General features: G+C 54.3%; 7 protein-coding genes across 7 annotated transcripts; 2 read left to right on the top strand and 5 right to left on the bottom strand.

Annotated features, from left to right (window-relative positions):
* Positions 1–369: 369 nt before the first annotated feature.
* NCS57_00388000 (Carboxypeptidase) lies at positions 370–2,542 on the bottom strand (the record flags this gene model as incomplete). Its single annotated transcript, XM_053053857.1, has 2 exons — positions 370–1,944; positions 2,000–2,542. The coding sequence occupies 2 exons, from the start codon at positions 2,540–2,542 to the stop codon at positions 370–372; spliced, it is 2,118 nt and encodes a 705-aa protein (XP_052916017.1).
* Positions 2,543–3,695: 1,153 nt separating this feature from the next.
* NCS57_00388100 (Ubiquinone biosynthesis O-methyltransferase, mitochondrial) lies at positions 3,696–4,616 on the bottom strand (the record flags this gene model as incomplete). Its single annotated transcript, XM_053053858.1, has 1 exon — positions 3,696–4,616. One exon carries the CDS (start codon positions 4,614–4,616, stop codon positions 3,696–3,698), a length of 921 nt encoding a protein of 306 aa, XP_052916018.1.
* A 990-nt stretch (positions 4,617–5,606) lies between these two features.
* NCS57_00388200 (3,4-dihydroxy-2-butanone 4-phosphate synthase) lies at positions 5,607–6,370 on the top strand (the record flags this gene model as incomplete). The annotated part of the gene is made up of 2 exons (XM_053053859.1): positions 5,607–5,667; positions 5,724–6,370. 2 exons carry the CDS (start codon positions 5,607–5,609, stop codon positions 6,368–6,370), a joined length of 708 nt encoding a protein of 235 aa, XP_052916019.1.
* A 709-nt stretch (positions 6,371–7,079) lies between these two features.
* NCS57_00388300 (SP-RING-type domain-containing protein) lies at positions 7,080–8,294 on the bottom strand (the record flags this gene model as incomplete). The annotated part of the gene is made up of 1 exon (XM_053053860.1): positions 7,080–8,294. The coding sequence occupies one exon, from the start codon at positions 8,292–8,294 to the stop codon at positions 7,080–7,082; it is 1,215 nt and encodes a 404-aa protein (XP_052916020.1).
* A 2,333-nt stretch (positions 8,295–10,627) lies between these two features.
* NCS57_00388400 (PAS domain-containing protein) lies at positions 10,628–11,406 on the top strand (the record flags this gene model as incomplete). The annotated part of the gene is made up of 3 exons (XM_053053861.1): positions 10,628–10,765; positions 10,821–10,958; positions 11,005–11,406. 3 exons carry the CDS (start codon positions 10,628–10,630, stop codon positions 11,404–11,406), a joined length of 678 nt encoding a protein of 225 aa, XP_052916021.1.
* Positions 11,407–13,133: 1,727 nt separating this feature from the next.
* On the bottom strand, positions 13,134–14,321 carry NCS57_00388500 (uncharacterized protein; the record flags this gene model as incomplete). The annotated part of the gene is made up of 2 exons (XM_053053862.1): positions 13,134–13,642; positions 13,712–14,321. The coding sequence occupies 2 exons, from the start codon at positions 14,319–14,321 to the stop codon at positions 13,134–13,136; spliced, it is 1,119 nt and encodes a 372-aa protein (XP_052916022.1).
* A 1,837-nt stretch (positions 14,322–16,158) lies between these two features.
* NCS57_00388600 (DNA-(apurinic or apyrimidinic site) lyase) lies at positions 16,159–17,492 on the bottom strand (the record flags this gene model as incomplete). The annotated part of the gene is made up of 5 exons (XM_053053863.1): positions 16,159–17,042; positions 17,090–17,139; positions 17,198–17,232; positions 17,284–17,423; positions 17,474–17,492. The coding sequence occupies 5 exons, from the start codon at positions 17,490–17,492 to the stop codon at positions 16,159–16,161; spliced, it is 1,128 nt and encodes a 375-aa protein (XP_052916023.1).
* Positions 17,493–18,432: the final 940 nt, after the last annotated feature.

An 18,432-nucleotide genomic window follows, 5' to 3' on the forward strand; every position in this document is an offset into this window, starting at 1 on the left:
CAGATCCCCCCTTACAACACAAACATCCGCGGTCCACAGAGGATGCAGCTAAATGACAACCCACAGATGAGGAGGCATGGCTGATCAGGCCTTTTCAGCGAGCCAGACTCGATCCTCTCACGGAACCTGCGGGTGTGTCTGACAACGAGGCCCAACTTGCGTGCTGGGATTTGAGGCCCCCTACACAGCAACAATGGACGCCAGCGAGCTGTTGTCATATCTGGTATTGTCTTCAAATCATTAGTTTTATATACATGTAGGTACCGGGATCATGATACCAGTCAGGGAAAGCCCCCAAAACACGCTGCCATGAGCAATGTCCCTTGCTCAAAACAACCCAACGCCTATATTTTATCCAACCAGTAGAAATTACACCATCATGGCTCCCAAGCCAGCCATGCCAGCAAAGGCCACCACCATCCCAGGCCTGGGCGCGTTCCAAGCTCCAGCGTCGGGTGTCTCGGTGGCCGTGTACACACCCGTCAAGTCGCTCGTGGGCGAGGCCGTTACCGTGGTTGTCCTGGCTTTCGTGGTGGTTTTGGCATCGAGAGGCCAGTCCCCAGAAGACGAGTACAGTACGCCGTTGATGACGACACCGTCGTTATCGATGGCCAGCTGCTGCGCGTCTTCGTCACAGGTGCCACCGTAGTCGCGGACGTAGCACGTTGGCTTCATCTGCTTGGGCAGAGTATCCGTGTGAGTAGCGTTTGCGTCACCCGACGTGTTATACGACGCGGCGTCAATGTCCTTACCCGTCGACACCGAAGTTCCCATTATAATCCGGGCAAACACCTGAAACGCCGTTTCCGGCTGGTAGGCTGGCACCGCGTGCCCAGCTTGGTAGATGCGGCTGAAGGACAGGTTGCCAAATTGACGAACAACACCACCGATATATGACTCGTTGACAATGATGGGCGCATAGCCGGCCTCAGGGAAACCGGTGCTGTACGCATTGCCTGCTTCCTGGGCGATGTTCTTGGACACGGCTTCGCCACCCATCCAGTTGCAGATGTAGTCCCTGTCACCGTACATGAGGCCGATCCGCACACCCTGGTTCAGGAGAGCGGCAAGGCGCGGGATATTGCCATCGCGAGCAATGTCTCCCGTCTCGGCAAACTCGTAAAATACGTTGGTATTGGACATGGTGTAGTTGACAGGTGACCCTATGGCATGGTGCACTTCAGCCTGGTTGAGGTACTCCTGGAACGTCATTGGCGGGAAGGGGTCCGCGTAAGGGGCAGCCAGGTCGTAAGCGCCTCGATTCGAGCTGAAGTAGGCGTTTTGGATGTCGAGGCACTCGTCCCTTGCCTTGGAGCACACCTGGTTGACGGCATCTTCGTCGCCCTCGCCTTCGGGATCGCCTAAACTAACGGCAGTGCCACACTGGTGGAGGAGGTCGCGACAGCCGCCCTCGGAAGAATATTTGTCGAGATAATAACTGGTATCGGTCGGAGACATGGCCTTGTAATTGTACGAGTTCTCGCTGGCAAAGATGGGGTAAAAGGGCACTTGGGTTTCCATGTCGACACAGCCGTTGACGATGCCCAGTGACTTAAGATGGACATCGATAGTTGAATTGCTTGGCAGCTCTCCATTCTGACGTCGGACGTTTTGCTCCTGGAAGGTCTCGGCGAAGATGGGACCATAACGGCCGCCGTAGCTCTCAGCAAAGAGGTTGATTCCGAGAGAACTGTTTCGACCGCGCGAGGAAGGCTGATACTGCGGAAAGGTAGTCAAGAATCCCTGGACCATATGCCATACAGCCATGGCAGCCGTCTGGGTCGTGTTGGCGGTGTGTTCCCTGTCGCCAGAGCTAAAGGTGCCATTGCGGAAGACCCATTCAGGATAATTGGGATTGGGCACTGGAGGCACGTCGACTGTGCCCCGAGCAAAGTTGGCGGTGCCTCTGGTGGGAGAATCGTAAGAGAAGCCTACTTGGTTAGGCTAGAATGGTTACTGGTCAGCATTGTAAGTCGATACCAGCCAAAGCTGGACACACCTGATCAATGAAGAGCATGTTGGAAGCGCGATCCCAGCCCCATTCGCGAGCAACAGTGTCGTAGTCATCCAAACCCTTCTCGACAACCTCACATGGTCCATTGCCAGTGAAGAATCCATACATGGAGCTGGACCCAGGTCCGCCATTGAGCCAGATGGTGAGACTCTCGGTTCGCTCGCGGGCCTCAACAAACCAAAAGAATAGATTGGTTGGGTAGTCACCGGGAACCGAAACCCAACCCGTGTACTGTTTTTGCGAATCGAAAGCGGTTGCACATGCGCCTTCGGGGACTTTATAAGATACTGTGACATTGCGGTTTGCAGGTGAACGGACGACGGTGAGGTTGCGCGCCTCGGCGTCGGTGCGAGGGAGGAATTGCGCCGAAGTATGGAGTGCGAGGAGCGGAATTAAGAGCAAAAGCCGCAGATGCAGAGGGAGGGACAAGATGAGAGGAGGCGCCATAACGGCGGGCGGCCAACGTCTGGCCGGGGGCGGTCGAGTGTGTCTGGTGGTGAGAGATTCTATGGTAGGAGTCGTCGTCATTCAACAACAGGCTAGTAAGCAAACTGACGACGACGCATCACAGGGCAAAACAATGCTGTAGCGAGACATGAAAAGCCCGGACGAGACACGAGCGGCTGAGACAGACAGCTCCCGAGACACGGGGTAAAGCGAAGGGAAAGGCAAGCAGAAATGCAAAAAAACGAGATGAGAAACGAAGGGATAACGGTACGTAAAAAGAAAGAAAGCCTTGCCGGATGGTGCATGAAGGGAGAACAAACGAGGCTCTGCCAACAATGGATCGAAGGATGGAAGCTACAGTACGCGCAAGCTGACACTCACCCCCTCACTGGCTGTCGTCCATCGTCTGTGCCTTGCATCGCCTCCCTCTAGGGGGATTTTCGGGCGTTGAGTGCTGGGGTTACAGTGGGGATCGGCGCCTACCTACCTAGAGACAGCGGAGTGGCTGGTGGTCATGTGGGGAGCTGGGTCCCCCTCGTAAGGCTCACACGAACGAAGCTCTGCTCATGGTCAAGCAACGGTGAAGCTTGGACGGGTCAAGTGGAATGACTGGCGTCGATATACATGGCTAGAATGGTTTATAAAAGGATTCTTACTTCTTTCTTGGCTTCTTTTTCTTCGAATCTCTTTGGTTAGAATCCATCAACACACTTCGTCGGCACATGCCAATTCCTCAACCCTTGCACGTGCGGCTGATCGTTAGCTGCAATGGATGCAAATCTCCAACGGCACATGTTTCCAGCAGGGGTCGGCCCGTCGCTGTGCGTGGCAACGGATGTTTGACGACGGTAGCAGTAAGCAAAGGGCGGAAGGGAAGTCTGTGTGACCCGACCATGCTGCACCCCAAGTAATCTCTTGAGAGAGAGCCTGCAATCTCATCATGACTGCCTAGGTAAGAAGAAGCACTTACCAACCGAAACAGGGATCACTGGGATTGTGATCCCATGACGTGATGTCTCCCTTACCAAAGCTCAGTTTAGCTATGGTTCGTGAATGAATACGATGGAGCCAATTATAAATTTGGCCTGTTTATCGTTTCAGATATCGATCGCATTGGTCGCGTCTACAGCAAGAACTTGGTGACTGTTTTTTTTTTAATACTAGAGTACAACCTCATCTATGCGCCTTTTCCGTTACACCAAAGGTAGATTATACAGTTATATCACATATTCCATCATGGCTCTCCCGTCTTGCGCACCGCGAAAAAGTAGTTGCCTACCTTCTCGCTGCCCTTCACCTCCTTCCAGCCCAAGCCTGGCACGTACACGACGCCCTGCACCATGGGATGACTCCATCCCTGGTTCGCGAGGAAGTGCCGCAGCTCCTCCTCATTGAGGTACTTGTTCCAGTCGTGTGTTCCCTTAGGCACGATACCCAGCACGTCCTCGGCAATGAAGTTGGTTGTGAACCAACTCATCCATGTTCGCGCGATGGTGCTCATGACGAGCCAGCCTCCCGGCTTGACGAATGGCCGCACCTTTTCCAGGAATGCGGCCGGCGCATCGACGTGTTCGATCACCTCGAACAGGGAGACCACATCATAGGCCTCCTCGGGTGTCGCGGGCACGGGTAGGTTCTCGATCGATGTCTGGCGATACTCGAGCTTGTTGCGCAACCCTGGGTCCCTGCGGGCGTGGGCTCGGGCTACGGCCAGCACTTCGGGGGTAGGGTCGATGGCAGTGACGCGCCGGGTCGTCGGCAGCCGTGCGGCGCTCTCGGCAAAGATGCCGCCGCCACAGCCGATATCGAGAAAAGTAAGATCGGTCGTCGCGGGAGCATCGGCCTGGGCGCTGTGGCAGGCGCGGATAAAGTCGTGACGGAGAGGGTTCATGAGATGGAGGAGCCGCGAAGAACCATGGGGATCCCACCAGTCCGCGGCGAGGGCGTTGAAGTGTGAAACCTCATCAGGGTTCACGGAGGAGAAATTCGAGGAGGAGGAGTTGGGGGAGGTTGTAGAGCTCCATCGTGGAGCTGCGACGGAGGTGCCGATGATGCGGAGGGAGGGTGGTGGGATGGCCGATGATAACACTGGCCGTCGACCCGATCGGGCCAGACCTCGGAGCAGGGCACCCGCCGGCCGGGACGGAGCCGGCATGGTTGGTGGTTAGAGAAGAAGGAGGATATGTGTGGTTGGTGATGCAACCAGCCCAAGACGTCTGTGGTGCGAGGTATCAGAGGATGACAAAGCCGCCCGCCGGAGAAAAAAAAGACCAGCAGTGGGGTCTCGAGACGGGAAATCAATCGATTATCCAGTGACAAGATACAATTCAACAACTCGGCTCTCTTTCCGTCATCGGTCCCACTACTGCCGCAATTGACGCTCTTTTTTTCCCCTTGGGACAATCCCTTCGCTGACTGATGCTTTCGCAATTCCTGACTCCAACTGCGTTTTCCAGCTGGCTTACATAATAACCGCGCGACGGGGAAACAAAACGGCCGCTAGAGCTAGGGAGCCCGAGTGTTTACCCCAAACCGGGCAAGACAACCTAACCAATTGCCATCCCAGGCATGTGAGCGAAGCAGATGGAACCGTCTTGTCCTCCCCCGGCCTAGGCTCAGTCCGGGTAAGCCGGGGTTTTTACAGTGTGAGAGCCGGGAATTCACCGCGCGGCACCGAGCAGGTGAAAGCCGGAGAGCGGAGGAGGGGGAGAGGGTGAAAGAGAGGGTCTGAATCATGCGAGGTGGAAGCACGTCGTCCGTTATTATGTGCGAGGGCGCCGCTAAAGCCTGTCTTTTTATAAATTTTTCCTTTCTTTTAATCACTTGATCGTACATTTGTTCCTCTTTCTCAATTCATCCTCCTTCCACCGCTTTCGTTGTTGTCTTCTAGATCACGGGCCGAACCCCTCCCCTCAGTTGGAAAAAAAGTTCCCCGCCGCCTCCGTCTCCGCCTCCGGAACCGAGCCCGCTCTCCTCGTGTACTTGCCATCGCAAAGCGTCGCATTGCTAGTCGCATTACTGCTACTCCTTCAAGCCGAGGTCGAAGAGTCACGCGTCACTCTATCAGCCCTTGATTGCCAATTCATACACCTCCGCGCCCAATTCCTCCTCCATCTACCACCGTAACCCTCTCACATCCTTCATCATGCCTGCGACAATCGCCCAGAACCAATTCGACTCGATCCCTGACTCAATCGAGGCTTTCCGTATGCGACACTCTATTCCTCGCTTCCCAAACCTTCTCTAACGTGTCTGCGCATAGGAAATGGCGAGTTCCTCGTCGTCCTCGACGACCCCTCGCGTGAAAACGAGGCAGACCTGATCATCGCCGCTCAAGACGTCACGACCGAGAAGATGGGATTCCTCATCCGTCACTCCTCTGGCTACGTCTGCGCACCTCTCTCCCCAGCTCTCACCACCGCCCTCGACCTCCCGCAGATGGTCCCCAACAACCAGGACCCTCGTGGAACCGCCTACACCATCTCCGTCGACTCGGCCGACCCCTCCGTGTCCACTGGCATCAGCGCCCGCGACCGCGCCCTCGCCTGCAGGACACTCGCCGACCCCGCCGCCCGGCCAGAGAGCTTCCGCCGCCCGGGTCACATCCTCCCCCTCCGATCCCGCCCCGGTGGTGTCCGTCAGCGCCCAGGTCACACTGAGGCCGCCACCGAGTTCTGCCGCCTCGCCGGCAAGGTCCAGGCTGCCGCCATCTGCGAGATGATTGACGATGGTGAAGAGGCGCCTGGCCAGGCGGTCCGCCACAACCACGGCATGCTGAGGGGAGAAGCCTGCATCGCCTTTGCCCGGAAGTGGGGGCTCAAGGTGTGCACTATCGCCGACCTTGTTGCCTACGTTGAGAAGACTGAGGGCAAGCTCGAGACCAACGGGTCTGAGGCCAACGGTAGCTGAGAGGTTTGAAGTTGCGGTTGTGGTTTTGGAGCGAGGCAGGGCGGATTGTATACCGCCATATCTTTTTGCGTACCTAGTAACGCGGCAGGTGACGGCAGTCTGGCTTGACGGTTGACGAAACGGCTTGGTTCATCTCTTGACATGTATTTTGCTATATCTGTTTCTTGATTCCATGGGGTATTTGGCATGGCATAGACCGGGGTTTGTTCTGGCGTCCAGAAAACAGTGGCAGTCAAAAGAGAAGGACGAGATCAAATCAGAGGACGCCCTCATTCTTCCCCCTCCGTCTTTGCACTCCCAGCGTAATCCCCGCTCCTGCGTCTCTCAAACGGGTGTCATGTTAACTCAATGGGCCTTGTGTAGGATACCTATGTACGCTTATAAAATTCCACTCGGATTTATGTCTCATATCTCTAATGATAACCTCATGTCTTAGTCTCAAGCCCGTAGTATGTATGGCGACTTGTCAAGGCTTCCTGGTCCTACATGCGAGTTAAGTCTGCTTACTCGGGCTCTCACATTGTGTTCAGCATAAAATGGTCTTGGGCCTCGCCCATACTCGATTTGTAATACAACAGCTTGCTCTTCCTCGGCGTGCAAGTCTGCTGCGGGTATCATTTCATCGTGTCCTCATATCGCAACAGTCATTTACCCCATGACGCCGCCGTATTCTTTCCCTCTATCCCACATCCAAGACCACGCGACGATTTTACACTCTCTCCTTCTTTGGCACCCTTCCTGGGACGGGCTGGTGGCCTCTAACCACAACATCCTCATCCTCATTGCCCTCGTCCTCATCTTCGTCCATATCGTGCTGCTCCTGGGCCTGGCGGGCGCGCTTGATACGGCGCACCATGGCCTGGTCAAGGTAGAAGTCGTGGTCGAATCGTGACCGTGAGAAACGCTGAGTTTTGATATCAGTAACCGCTCCAAGAGTGAGATAGATGAGAAGTGAACTAACCTCTGAGCAACCCGTCTGTGGACACTGGGCGTCACCTCGCAGTGGCAAGTAGTCGAGCAGGGCAGCCTTCTCAAAGGTGTGCTTGCACTTGCGGTTGCTGTAAGGCTGTTTCATTGGCTGTAGCGTGAGTGGGCAGTTGATGCTAAGGACCTCGCGGGCCACAGCAATGTCATCATCGTCATCGTCATCCGCTGCGCCAGGGGTCGTCGCGCGCATCACAGGTCGGCCATCGGGGCGGAACCAACGTGAGGCGTCTGGGAGCGGTGGTCCATCCTCGCCGGCCATGGCGTCGTGCCAGAGCTTCTTGAAGCCGGCGTAGTCGTTGTTGAGGGCGTACCGCTGGTGCATGTCCATGGCTGTGTAATCGGCCTTCTTCTTGGCACGCATGTCCTTGAAGCGCTCTAGGATGCTCGGGGCGGCGAGGTCTTTGCTATCGACATCGTCGTCTGATTCCTCGGCAGCTTCTGCATCATCACCCCGGCGGGGACGGCGTTGGGATTGCGCTACATCGGCGGCGGCAGCGTTATACAAATCGGTGATGATGAGGCCTTCGTCTTCCAACTCGGCTTTGTAATCGATCACAACACGGATGGCCTCCTCAAATGAGTCGGTCAAGGCATTGACCCGCGTTTCGAGATCAGCAACATGGGTCTCGAGGCGCTCCTCATCGGGCGTCTTCTCATTGCCCTTCTCTTGCCTTTTCGCGCGTAGGGACTCAAGTCTATCGCGCTGCTCCCTCAGCTGTTCATGCAAGTCGCCAATGCTGGAGCCAAGAAGGCCAACAGAGTCATCGAGCTGCTGCTGATAGACGACGGTGGTGCGGGCGTGGGACAAGTCGTTCAGATCGCGGCGTGCAGCGTCGGAGAGGGGGCAAGAGGGCGGCTGGTATTCGGGCAGGGCCGTGGTAGTGGTCGCAGTCGAGGACGAGGAGACGCCGGAGCGATTGAGGAGTCTGCGGGACATGGCGATTGCGAATGGGAAGAGGTCGATTATGGGACGGTGTTGCAGAGAGTCAGCATCGTGGCATTTCTTTGTCTTGCTTGGTCCTTGTCCCGCAGGGAATGCGCCTGAGAAGGGTGCGACGCGACACGGCAGCTCGCACGTGTAAAGTGAACGCGGCCGAGAGTCGTGTCACGGGATCTAACGGCGAGTAGGCGATAACATCCAGAACTGGAACTTGGCATGCCACAGCAACACGATTCGGAAAAATCCGAATAGAATTTGGATTGAAAGAATGCGAGGGGAGTTCTATGGATATTTTCATTTCCCATTCTTTGTTGGAATTCTGGTTGAACAGCTTGAATGTCTACTGAGTAAATAATGGATACAGGTCTTGGGACATTCTGTGCCTAAAGTGTCCCAGTATTAATGTCCGCCTCGCATAATGCCGTGTCACGGGACCTAAAAGTCGATCATCCACCCATCCATCTCATGACGGCACATCCCTGTTGCCACACGCCAGGGCCCAAACTCAAAACATGGTCGATTTGGGTGAGAGGCGGACTCCTTGTCAATCAGGGTCCATCCATGACTGGCCGAATCTGGTTTGCAACCGTCATCGAGATCCCAGCATGTCTTGTCCGTGTCTGCCAGCTCATCAGCCTCCCTGGAAAGCCCAGGCAGGGCTTGCATCGGCCTGGTGCAAGGATGAAAGCAGAGACATCCAAGCTAGGCATGTTTGCAGCAACTATGGATCGAGACAGTTTCGAGGGAAGAGTGAGCTGTCCCGGGTCTGAAAACCCATCTCATCAAACCGATATTCTTCCCTACTGCACGGTCATCCTGTTTGCAGGCCTCATCGAATCATGGCATCACCGCTGACGCTGCTGGAGCCTGCCAAGCTGGAGATTGCCAGGTACGGCAACTGTCACTCCATCTCGATGTTCGGCCAGAGCGCCAACGGTGAGGAACTTTGTTTCATGCATGGCCCCATCGCTGATAGAGGACCCCTTTCCATCAAACCTCCGATGCCTGTGATGGGCCAGTCTGGCGGCGTGATCGCGGGACCAAAGACTTGGATCCACGCATCGACGGCTCGGCAAGCCATCGCCCCAAAACACCATCAAACTTGTCTCGATTGAACCATGGTGCATCGGCTACAGCATCAGCCGTACGCATGTCGGCGAGGCGGTAACTTAGTCCGGACTGGCTGCAATTTCGTTTCAGCAGTCCGTTCCTGCAGGACTGCTCGTTCCCTTCGAAGCAGTCTCGAGTCGTCAATATGATGGCATTACCATCATGAGCAGTTGCACCACTAACCAGTCGCGTTCAACTCTCTTTTCGGCCAAGCGTCTTTATTGCTGCTGTGAACTGGCAAGACATAGATTCAAGTGTTCGATTGTGAGAACCCGGCCACCTGGCAACGGCTGAGAGAAACAGCATGTTGCCAAACCCCGATTAGAGCTATAATTTGTCGATGACACGATCAGAGGTACAACCTCGATGCACCGATCTACAGCCAAAGTCAGATGTACCTCTGAATCTCTGATGAGATGGCAGCGTCGATTGGACCTGGACTAGTCCGCCAATCCGGCGTGTCGGCGCCAAGCGCAGTGGGGCTCACCGATGATCCCGATCCCGGGCCCGGAGACTGTGGCCGGCGATCTCACCAAGTGCTCGGGGGAGCAGGAGATCGAGTTTTCCCCCCTACCCATCTTGCATTCTACACACCCCAGTTCTGCGGTCTAGACTCGTCTTCTCGTGTCTACCGCCTGGTCTAAACAGCCCATGCCCTCTTATTAGCTGTGTTATTGCTATTAAGCGACAGCGAAAGCCATTCCTGGAATGGGCCAAGAAGTCACCATCAAGCTGCATCATGTTAGTTTCCCCCCCCCCCGGGATCCAATTAATCAACTGATCCTTCGTTCTGCAGCGATACCCATGATCCAATGCCCAGAAACATCAGCATGACAAGAAACGTTGCTGTCTAAACCCACTCCGCTCGTCTTTCGCCACGCCCCCCTTCTTCACCTCAGGACCCCCTCTCTTGTGTTGATGGCTCCCATATGCAAGTTTTACTCTTTCCTGCGCACTTGACACGCCCTAGGGACAATATCAAGCCGGCATCCTGGACGTGTCGTTGCTTACCTGGATGATTATGCGCCTGTCCACCTCTCTCCTCTGGTCCTCATCCGTCCTCTCGCATCTCGCCTTTACGGCTTATCCCAATCCAACCCTGTCTTCCGCCTAATACGAATCCTACTGCTACCTTTGCTCGTCACACCTGCTGCTTCGTCCTACAAGACGAGGAATACCGACTTATATAACACCTCACTCCAGTTCTAGTCAAACTCGAAATGGCAGCCTCAATGCACGCTTTGTCGCCCTCACTAGCTCGGAATCTTTCTTCTTCACGGCAATCCTCCCCTCGTCAGTCCGCCATGGCGCCCAGGGCGCCGCCCACTATGAATCCATGGGAGGTGAACGCCCTCAACGTGAGTATCTTGTGAAGTTGACTTTGAACGAGCAGCGCACTGACTCGACTGACAGTATGAGTTTCCTGAACAGGGTTCTCTAAACCCCGATGGCACCATGGTAACATCAGCTACCACCTGGCGCCAAGTTCAAGATCCCGTCATATACCCGGGTCTTTACGCTCCCAGCGGGATTGATATAATGACGGTCCTGGTGAGTTTTGTCTTTCGATGATAGTCACAGCTGCTAACTGTCTCAGCTTCGCGTCGTTGGACGGCCAAACCCTCAGGTCGATCTCGGTCCCGTCGACTGCTCTGTCGCCCTTGTCCTCTGTGACATGCTCCAGGCCGACGCTCCCATCATCTACGTCTCCGACTCCTTCTCCGAGCTTACCGGCTACTCTTCCCATGAGGTGATGGGTCGCAACTGTCGCTTCCTGCAATCCCCTCCAGGAGGACAGCGAGCCTCTAAGAGGAGCTCGGACAAGTCTGCCATCCGTCGCATGCGTCAGGCCGTGTTCTCCGGGCAGGAGATTCAGCTGCCCGTGACCAACTACAAGAAGCACGGCCAGCCCTTCAAGAACCTCCTGTCTATCATCCCGGTTCCGGTGGATAGCAGCGGTTCTCAATACTGTGTTGGTTTCCTTTGTGAGACAGATTAAAATTTTGGAGAACAACAAGTCGACGCGAAGCAGTCTGAATGCCCTCGTCTGATCCGATAGCCATGTTCCACCTTGGATAGTGGCTCCGCAACACCACACCAGGAGCCCAACCTCATCACCAAACACGACAAACCCCCCAACTATTACGTACACGCAAATGTTCGGTTTCACTACTTTTTACAGATCAACTTTCTTCTCATCACTCAAAATTACTCAAAGAAGCCCTCGGCGTCAGGATTCACTTATACGGTCTCGGTACTTCGCTGCTCTCAGGCTTTACGAATACTTACGATACCCTTTGCATTGACAACCATTTCTCTTTTTTACCATTTACGACATCAGATCATATCAATGGAAGCACTCTAAGGTGTTGGGGACATTGCTGTAGAGGGCGGAACCTCGTTTCTTTTTTCGGTTCGGCTGACAGCTCGGTCATTTCTCTTTTTGATTCTCTTATCATACTCTGATGATTCACGCCCATGAAATACACGAATTTAGATCTTGGCAGCAGACGGGGCTTGGATGACGAAACATTTTGGGAGTCACGACGACGTGTGCATGGGCGAAAAGGGAATGATTTACATAGATGCCGCCCTTGGGCGCAGGAATAATTCGGGCGTTTGGGCAAAACTTTCAGGTTTCTTGGAGATGCATAAGGGGGTCTTGTGACTCTATTCGCAGCTCGTGGCGATTCACATGCGAGAATGAACATGGGGAGGATGCTGTTGGGGGATGGAGATGGAGCCAAGGACGAGCGATGGAACTGCCGATGCATGCTGGCTTGATCATCACAATGATCTGACAGAAAATTATACTCTTACTTGGCGAGCAGGATTCATCAAAAGCTTCAAACTTGGTCCAATTTCACTCCAATTTAAACCCCACCGCGCGCCATGTGTCTACAGGGTTGACGCTGCATCAGGCAGTATTGGCTGTACTGTTGGTAGCAGCGGGCAGCCTCTCGATCCTCACGACTCCCTGTCAGCCATCGCGATCGCCAGGGTCTGGGATGTAACGGCGTCACCAAGGAACCGGTCATGGCCCAGCTTTATTACGTGTCGTCTGCATTTGATGAGCTGGCTTTGGTCAGACAGCCATACATACATAGAATGCTCCCTCCCAGTTCCCAAGGGGCAGGGATTTCCCAAGAGACGATACACCGGCACCCATGGTACGGCCCAGGTACAGTAGCACCCGACTGGCCACGGCCGTGGGGCAGTTTACACATTGCTTTGTGCCGATGTCATCCGCCGGCTCGGGTCCGGGTGACTCGGCCGGCCGGCTGGAGAACCTGCGGGCATTCTCTTGAACTCACGCAAGGACGGCTGCAAACCCACGATGACAACCACGCTGGAATGGATGGAACACTGTTTGAGTATGTCTTCTATTATTCACCTTAGTTCTTCATGTTGCCATAACGAGACAGTCTTTGAGATGAGCTGGGTACTGCCCCTTGTCTTGTTTACTACATGTGGGTATACCTCAACCATCAACATCACAATGGGCATAGGACCGACGACAATTTCCCCCAATTTTTTTTTATTTTCTATTTTTTTTTGGTTCTATTTTTGGTGTTTTTTGTGCTTTTCGAATTTGTTATCCCAAATATTGCCTCCGTTCGTCATAATATCAAAGAACACAATCGTCAACACATGACAGCATCAAAACCCAACCGAGAAACACCGTTACTTGCCCTGGTTATGGCTTCCCCGCCATGACCATCTCTCTCACATGTTGGATGAGGGACCCCAGGACCATTGGCTCGTTGGCAGCATCCCATCGTTCTCTTGACCATCGTTCTCTTGACCATCGTCACCGAGCCATTGGTTGGTCGACTGCATCCCGTCGTTCCCTTGGCCATAGTCCCGGGGCTGCTGGTATGCCGACTGCGTCCCATCGTCACAGAGCCATTGGTTCATCAATTGCATCCCATAGTTCCCTTGGCCATCGTCACCGAGCCATTGGTTGGTCGGCCGCATCCCATCGTTCCCTTGACCAACGCCAGACGGCATAGTCGGAGGCGAGTCGGAGGCGGCTTGTGTTGGGCCGTATACACCATAAGGTTGGCTGTGTTGTCCTGGCGGAGAGGATAAGTCAATGCTCGAGGCTAGCATTGCATGGCCGGAGTATGGATGACAAGCGGCGCCCCCTGATACACAGGTATGCTGCTGAGGTCCGGAAATAATGTTGAAATCTCCTGGGTCGCTGAGGGTCGTGACGTCAAGTCCATAGACATCTTGTCATGAATGAGTTAGTACAAGTATTCCACTAGGGTCAAGTGATGAGGTCGAGCAAGACTACTTACTCTCGATCATAGGCTCGCATAATTTCCTCATGCTCCTAGGAACCCTAACATCGTGACGAAGCTGCCCCGAAGACTCCGGCCTAAAGACAATAGCGCGCCTGAGGGTGGTCTCGCTTGGATCCTCACTGGGATGTAGGATCGTGATATCGGCAGAGGATTCCGCATGCAGTATGCCCGTTGAGTCTGGCCCTTCAGCAATGTACCTCCTCCTATCCTCGCGGAGCTTAACAGAGAATATACAGTTGCGAGTGACAAACTCTTCACTGATTCCTATGTTCTTCAGTCCGTCGACTAGAAGGACTCGGGCAACCGCCACAGTGCGATTCTGCAGACGAATGCGCATGCAAAGATTCTCGTTGGACCTGGTATTGGGCTTGTTGGACCTGGCCCTGGAACGTCTCGAAGCGCTTGGTGTTGCACCCCGGGAACGGATGGGCAGTGGAGTTGACATGCTTGGGTTGCTTGAGCTCAACGGCGGTACGGTTGTCGGCGCGGGATACTCGTCTGCAAGGACCGTGCTACCTGGAGCAGCGGCGATCGGGCGCTGTTCTTGTTGTTTACGGCGATCGTTGAACCGGTTAGGATACCAACCCTTGGAACGGCGGCCCATATGAGGAGATGTCTATCTCTGATAGAGACTGGAGGTAATAGGCTCACGCGCCTAGGTCGAGGGCGATATAGATCGATGCTGTCTTCACGGGAAGCTTCCGAGACGGTCGGGGGTGGTTCGAAAGGGGCAGTCTCCGGCGCTCGAGTGAGGACAAAGCTGGTTTGAGTATAGGCATGCAGGCTGTTGCCGACAGGTTCCAGCTGGCCAAGGCTGGCGGTAGGCCTCGGATAGGGAGTTCCGGGATGGGGTCGAGGTTTGACAAAAAGGCCGGACAGATCAGGGAATGGGCTTTTAGGTGGCAGGATGAGAAGAAGTGTAAGGTAGGAATAAGTACACCATCCCACTTGCTGGATACGTGCCATGGGTGCATCGTCAGAGAAGGCAACAAGGCGTTCACATCCAATGCGGACACCATCTAGCCAAGCGGGTTCTGTCCCCCGTCTTGACCAAGCTACCCATCTAGATAACATCATTGGGTATTGAAAGGCTGGGGTGCGAATCGGTCTGCGGTCAGCGTCCTAGTCTTGATGCTTTGATCATCCAGTCATTGGATGATATTGGGAATCAAGAACGACCACCAACCCGGTAAGAGAGAAGAGAAGCAAGGCAGACAGGTTCCATCTCCATATTGATGCTTGATGTGTCTGTCGATGAAGAGAGGGAGGGGTGGTTGAGGCTCGGCCACCTCACATGCGGACCGGCGTCCAATCATGTTTCGTATCGCAGTCAATCGGATGCAGGAGCTTTTGGACAAAGGTATTGTTCCTTATTGGATAGTCTATCGAGTACCTGGTTGTAAGGCGGCCGGAGTAGGCTGGAGTGAGAGTGGGGAGGCGAAGGGGAGGAGAGGAGAGGAGAGGAGGAGAGGGGAGGAGAGAGGAGGGGGGGGTTGGGGGGGAGGAGGAGGAGAGGACAATGCCCGACGGGCTCCTCGAAGCTGTAGATAGCATAGCACTCTGAGCAGTTGGTCTCACCCGGCGGTTCAAGATTTCCGGGGAAAGGGAGCCCATCTTGTGGATTGGGAAGACCCGGCTAGATATATTATTGCTCTGGCAATTCAGCCCCCGCTCCTATCTCAACGAACTTCCCTCGTTCGCGCACATTATCACTCAGCGCCGACTCAGCCGTTCGCTGCAGCATGTCTTGGAAGCGATCAAGCCGTGTCCGCGATGAGAGGGCATTAATTGAGTGTGGGTGGACCTTATGGCTGTTTTTACCAGCCCACCAACAGACATGTCACGACTCTGCGCATGGTGGGGGAGAGGAGAGGAAAGAAAAGGGTATTGCAACTCGGCTATTTCTCAACGTCAACATTCATTTCAGAGATGGAAATTGAATCATTGAAAAGCTGGCAATGTCAGCATTGGTCTCTGCTCTCTCTGAGACTCTGCGGGAGAAAATCTCTGGAACTGCCGGTCCTGACAAGCGCCAGCCTGGTCGACGACACCCACACTTGCCGCCCCCTGTGACATTCACACATTGTGTGTCAGGTGGCGGCCCAACCCAAGGCCTCTTCGACGCAAGGAGACACAGCCGAGCGGCCCTTCTGTCACTTCTAGGTGCAAAAGCTGTCTCTTCGCAGAAGGAGGCGCTTCCTACATGGTCGGCCACGCCCAATTCCAAGGGAAGTGGTAGTGAGCGGACTCAGTGGCATGGCAAGGGGGTGGAAGATGAGGGATTTTGTAATTGTGACGCCTCTGAGCATGCGCTTGCTGGTCAAAGTGACTATATATACCATGTACTGTTCGCCATACCTTCGCTCGTCCAAGTCAAGAAGCAGAAGGGGATCCTTTCCAAAGATGCATCACCATGGCGCGGTCCATCATTTGGCCAGTGTCTACTTCCGCAGCCGAGCAGACCTCCTGCGAAGGTCGGGCTGTGCCTCGTCTGCCCCATCCTCCGCCTTTGCTACACTCCCGTTCTGTTCACTCTTCACCGCCTCGACACGCTTCCTTTTCATGGGTGGTGCGCGCACCTCCTTGTCGGAGTCCGCCGGCTTCTTTCGTGACTTCTTGGGCTCCTCAAAGTACGGGCTTGCGTCAACAGGCTCCTCCTTGATGCCAGCGGGGGTGCGGCCCGTCTTCTTCTGGACACCAGGCGCGTAGCAGCTGGTTCGCCCGCCGACAGTGATGAAGGCGAGCTTCTCTCCGTTGGGCAGCTTGGTCGCAGTGCCCTTGGACCCCTTGCCCCATCGGTAGTTGAAGAGCCAGTGCTCGGGGAATTCGTCTGAATCGCCGAGCTTGTCGACAGCCGTCTGGCAAACGTAGCGAATCATTTTGTAGAGCGTAGTGACCTGCGAGTCATCAAACTCGTCGCAGTACTGCTCGGGGTGAAGCTTGGCTTGGTAGAGGGTCTCGTCCGCGACCCAGTTTCCGATGCCGCTGATCATGGCTTGATCCAGGAGGAGGGCTTTGATGGGGACGTGGCGTGCGCGCATCTTACCTCGGAGGTAGTCCTCGGTGAAGCGATCGAGGTCCACGACCGGGTCAGGGCCGTTCTCAACGAGGGGAGAGTGTTTTCTGATCTGATCGCCCGGGCAGTCAACCAGCCGCACACGACCAAATCGACGGGCATCTGTGAAGGCGACCTCAACGCCAGGGGAGCCCTCGGTCTTGAACTGGAACTTCCAGAACTTGGGCGGCCACTGCTCGAGCTCGCTGTCCTTCATCTTCTTGTAGTAGTTTGTGTAGGCCGTCTTCTCATCCTTGATGTGCATCCACCCTAGACCCGTTAGCAAATGTGCAGCCAAGTTGGACTTGACCGTTTACCCGTCATCCCAAAGTGCATCACCAAGTGCGGGGGTTTATCCAAAGTGATCCTAGTCATGGGTGAGTTGTCAACGTTACACAGGGTAGCTATTGGCTGTTGCAACTCACCAGAAGTATTTGCCCTGACTTCCTGCGGAAACGATCTGAAGTTGTTAGCTTTGAGGTTTGTCAATTATTGGCTATAAGTGACATACCTGCTTCCCCTTGAGAGCGGCCTCAACCTCTTCGCCACTTGTACCAACCTTGCCAAAGACATTCTTGTCGTCTATAGCTGAAGCGGATACAATGCGTTTCCCCACAACGTGAAGACGAAGAAAGTGGACAATGCGCGCGACTGGGTGATTTTAGCAACTGATTAGTTACAACGATGGATCTCAGACCAACCTTCGGCGATCTCAGGCATCTTGGCAGACAGATAGACTTCAGCTTACGAGTCTTTTGGTTTGGTACAAACACCACACGAGATTGGTAGCGTCACCGACCTAAGGCGAACGCGAAGGGCGTGTTCAGTCAACGCGATATCACGTGATAGACATGGGTGAATAGAGCAACCTTCACCCCAGTTTTCACATGTGACTACATAATAGAATGTGTGCCCCTTACTCCGTAATTGATAAAGTATTCGTAACAGAAACTGGTCAAATCCACATTTGAAGATTACTCTTATTTGGCGAGGTTGGTTTGGACGGGCTCAATTTCTTCTTTGCGCCGAAGGTGGACCAGTTTACCAGTGGCCGGGATACCGGAGCGGAGGAACGTGAAGCCGGAAACTCCACTCTTGGTGCATTTTGTTCAACTTTTTTCTCGCGAAATCTTTCCAACTTCTCACAAGCTTTCCATCTTCAACAACACAAACAAAGAAGCTGAGGTGAGTTCTGAATGCGCAGTGCGTCGCGCTGCCCTCCCCCTTCCTTCCTGATGACACTTTACACCGCAAACTAGAGTCTTTGACCCAAATGGGAATGAAACCTCTTTTTTACACGTCAGTCTGAAAGACTACGATTACGCACACGTTTTCGCATCGGCATGCTCTGGACTAGTGCTGACTTCTTCATAGACCTCTCATCACCAAGCGGTGGATCATTGCGAGGATGCTCAGCCTTCTCTCCGCGCCCAGCATGGGCTGAAATGGTACGTTTGGAACCTCGCACACAACCACCCACACCGTCTCGTGATGATCATTTCTTTTTACAATATACGCTGGAAATTACCGGCTGAGATCTTTCTTTGACGATATAAAATGGCTATTTCTGATGGACACATTCACTCTCTACCTTTGCTGCTCTGCATTTGGTGGCTCATGCTAACATGATTGAAGTTTTTCTAGCAAGGTATGCGACATC

This window comes from Fusarium keratoplasticum, chromosome 3 (assembly GCF_025433545.1).
Source record: "Fusarium keratoplasticum isolate Fu6.1 chromosome 3, whole genome shotgun sequence".
NCBI classification, from domain to species: Eukaryota; Fungi; Ascomycota; class Sordariomycetes; order Hypocreales; family Nectriaceae; genus Fusarium; species Fusarium keratoplasticum.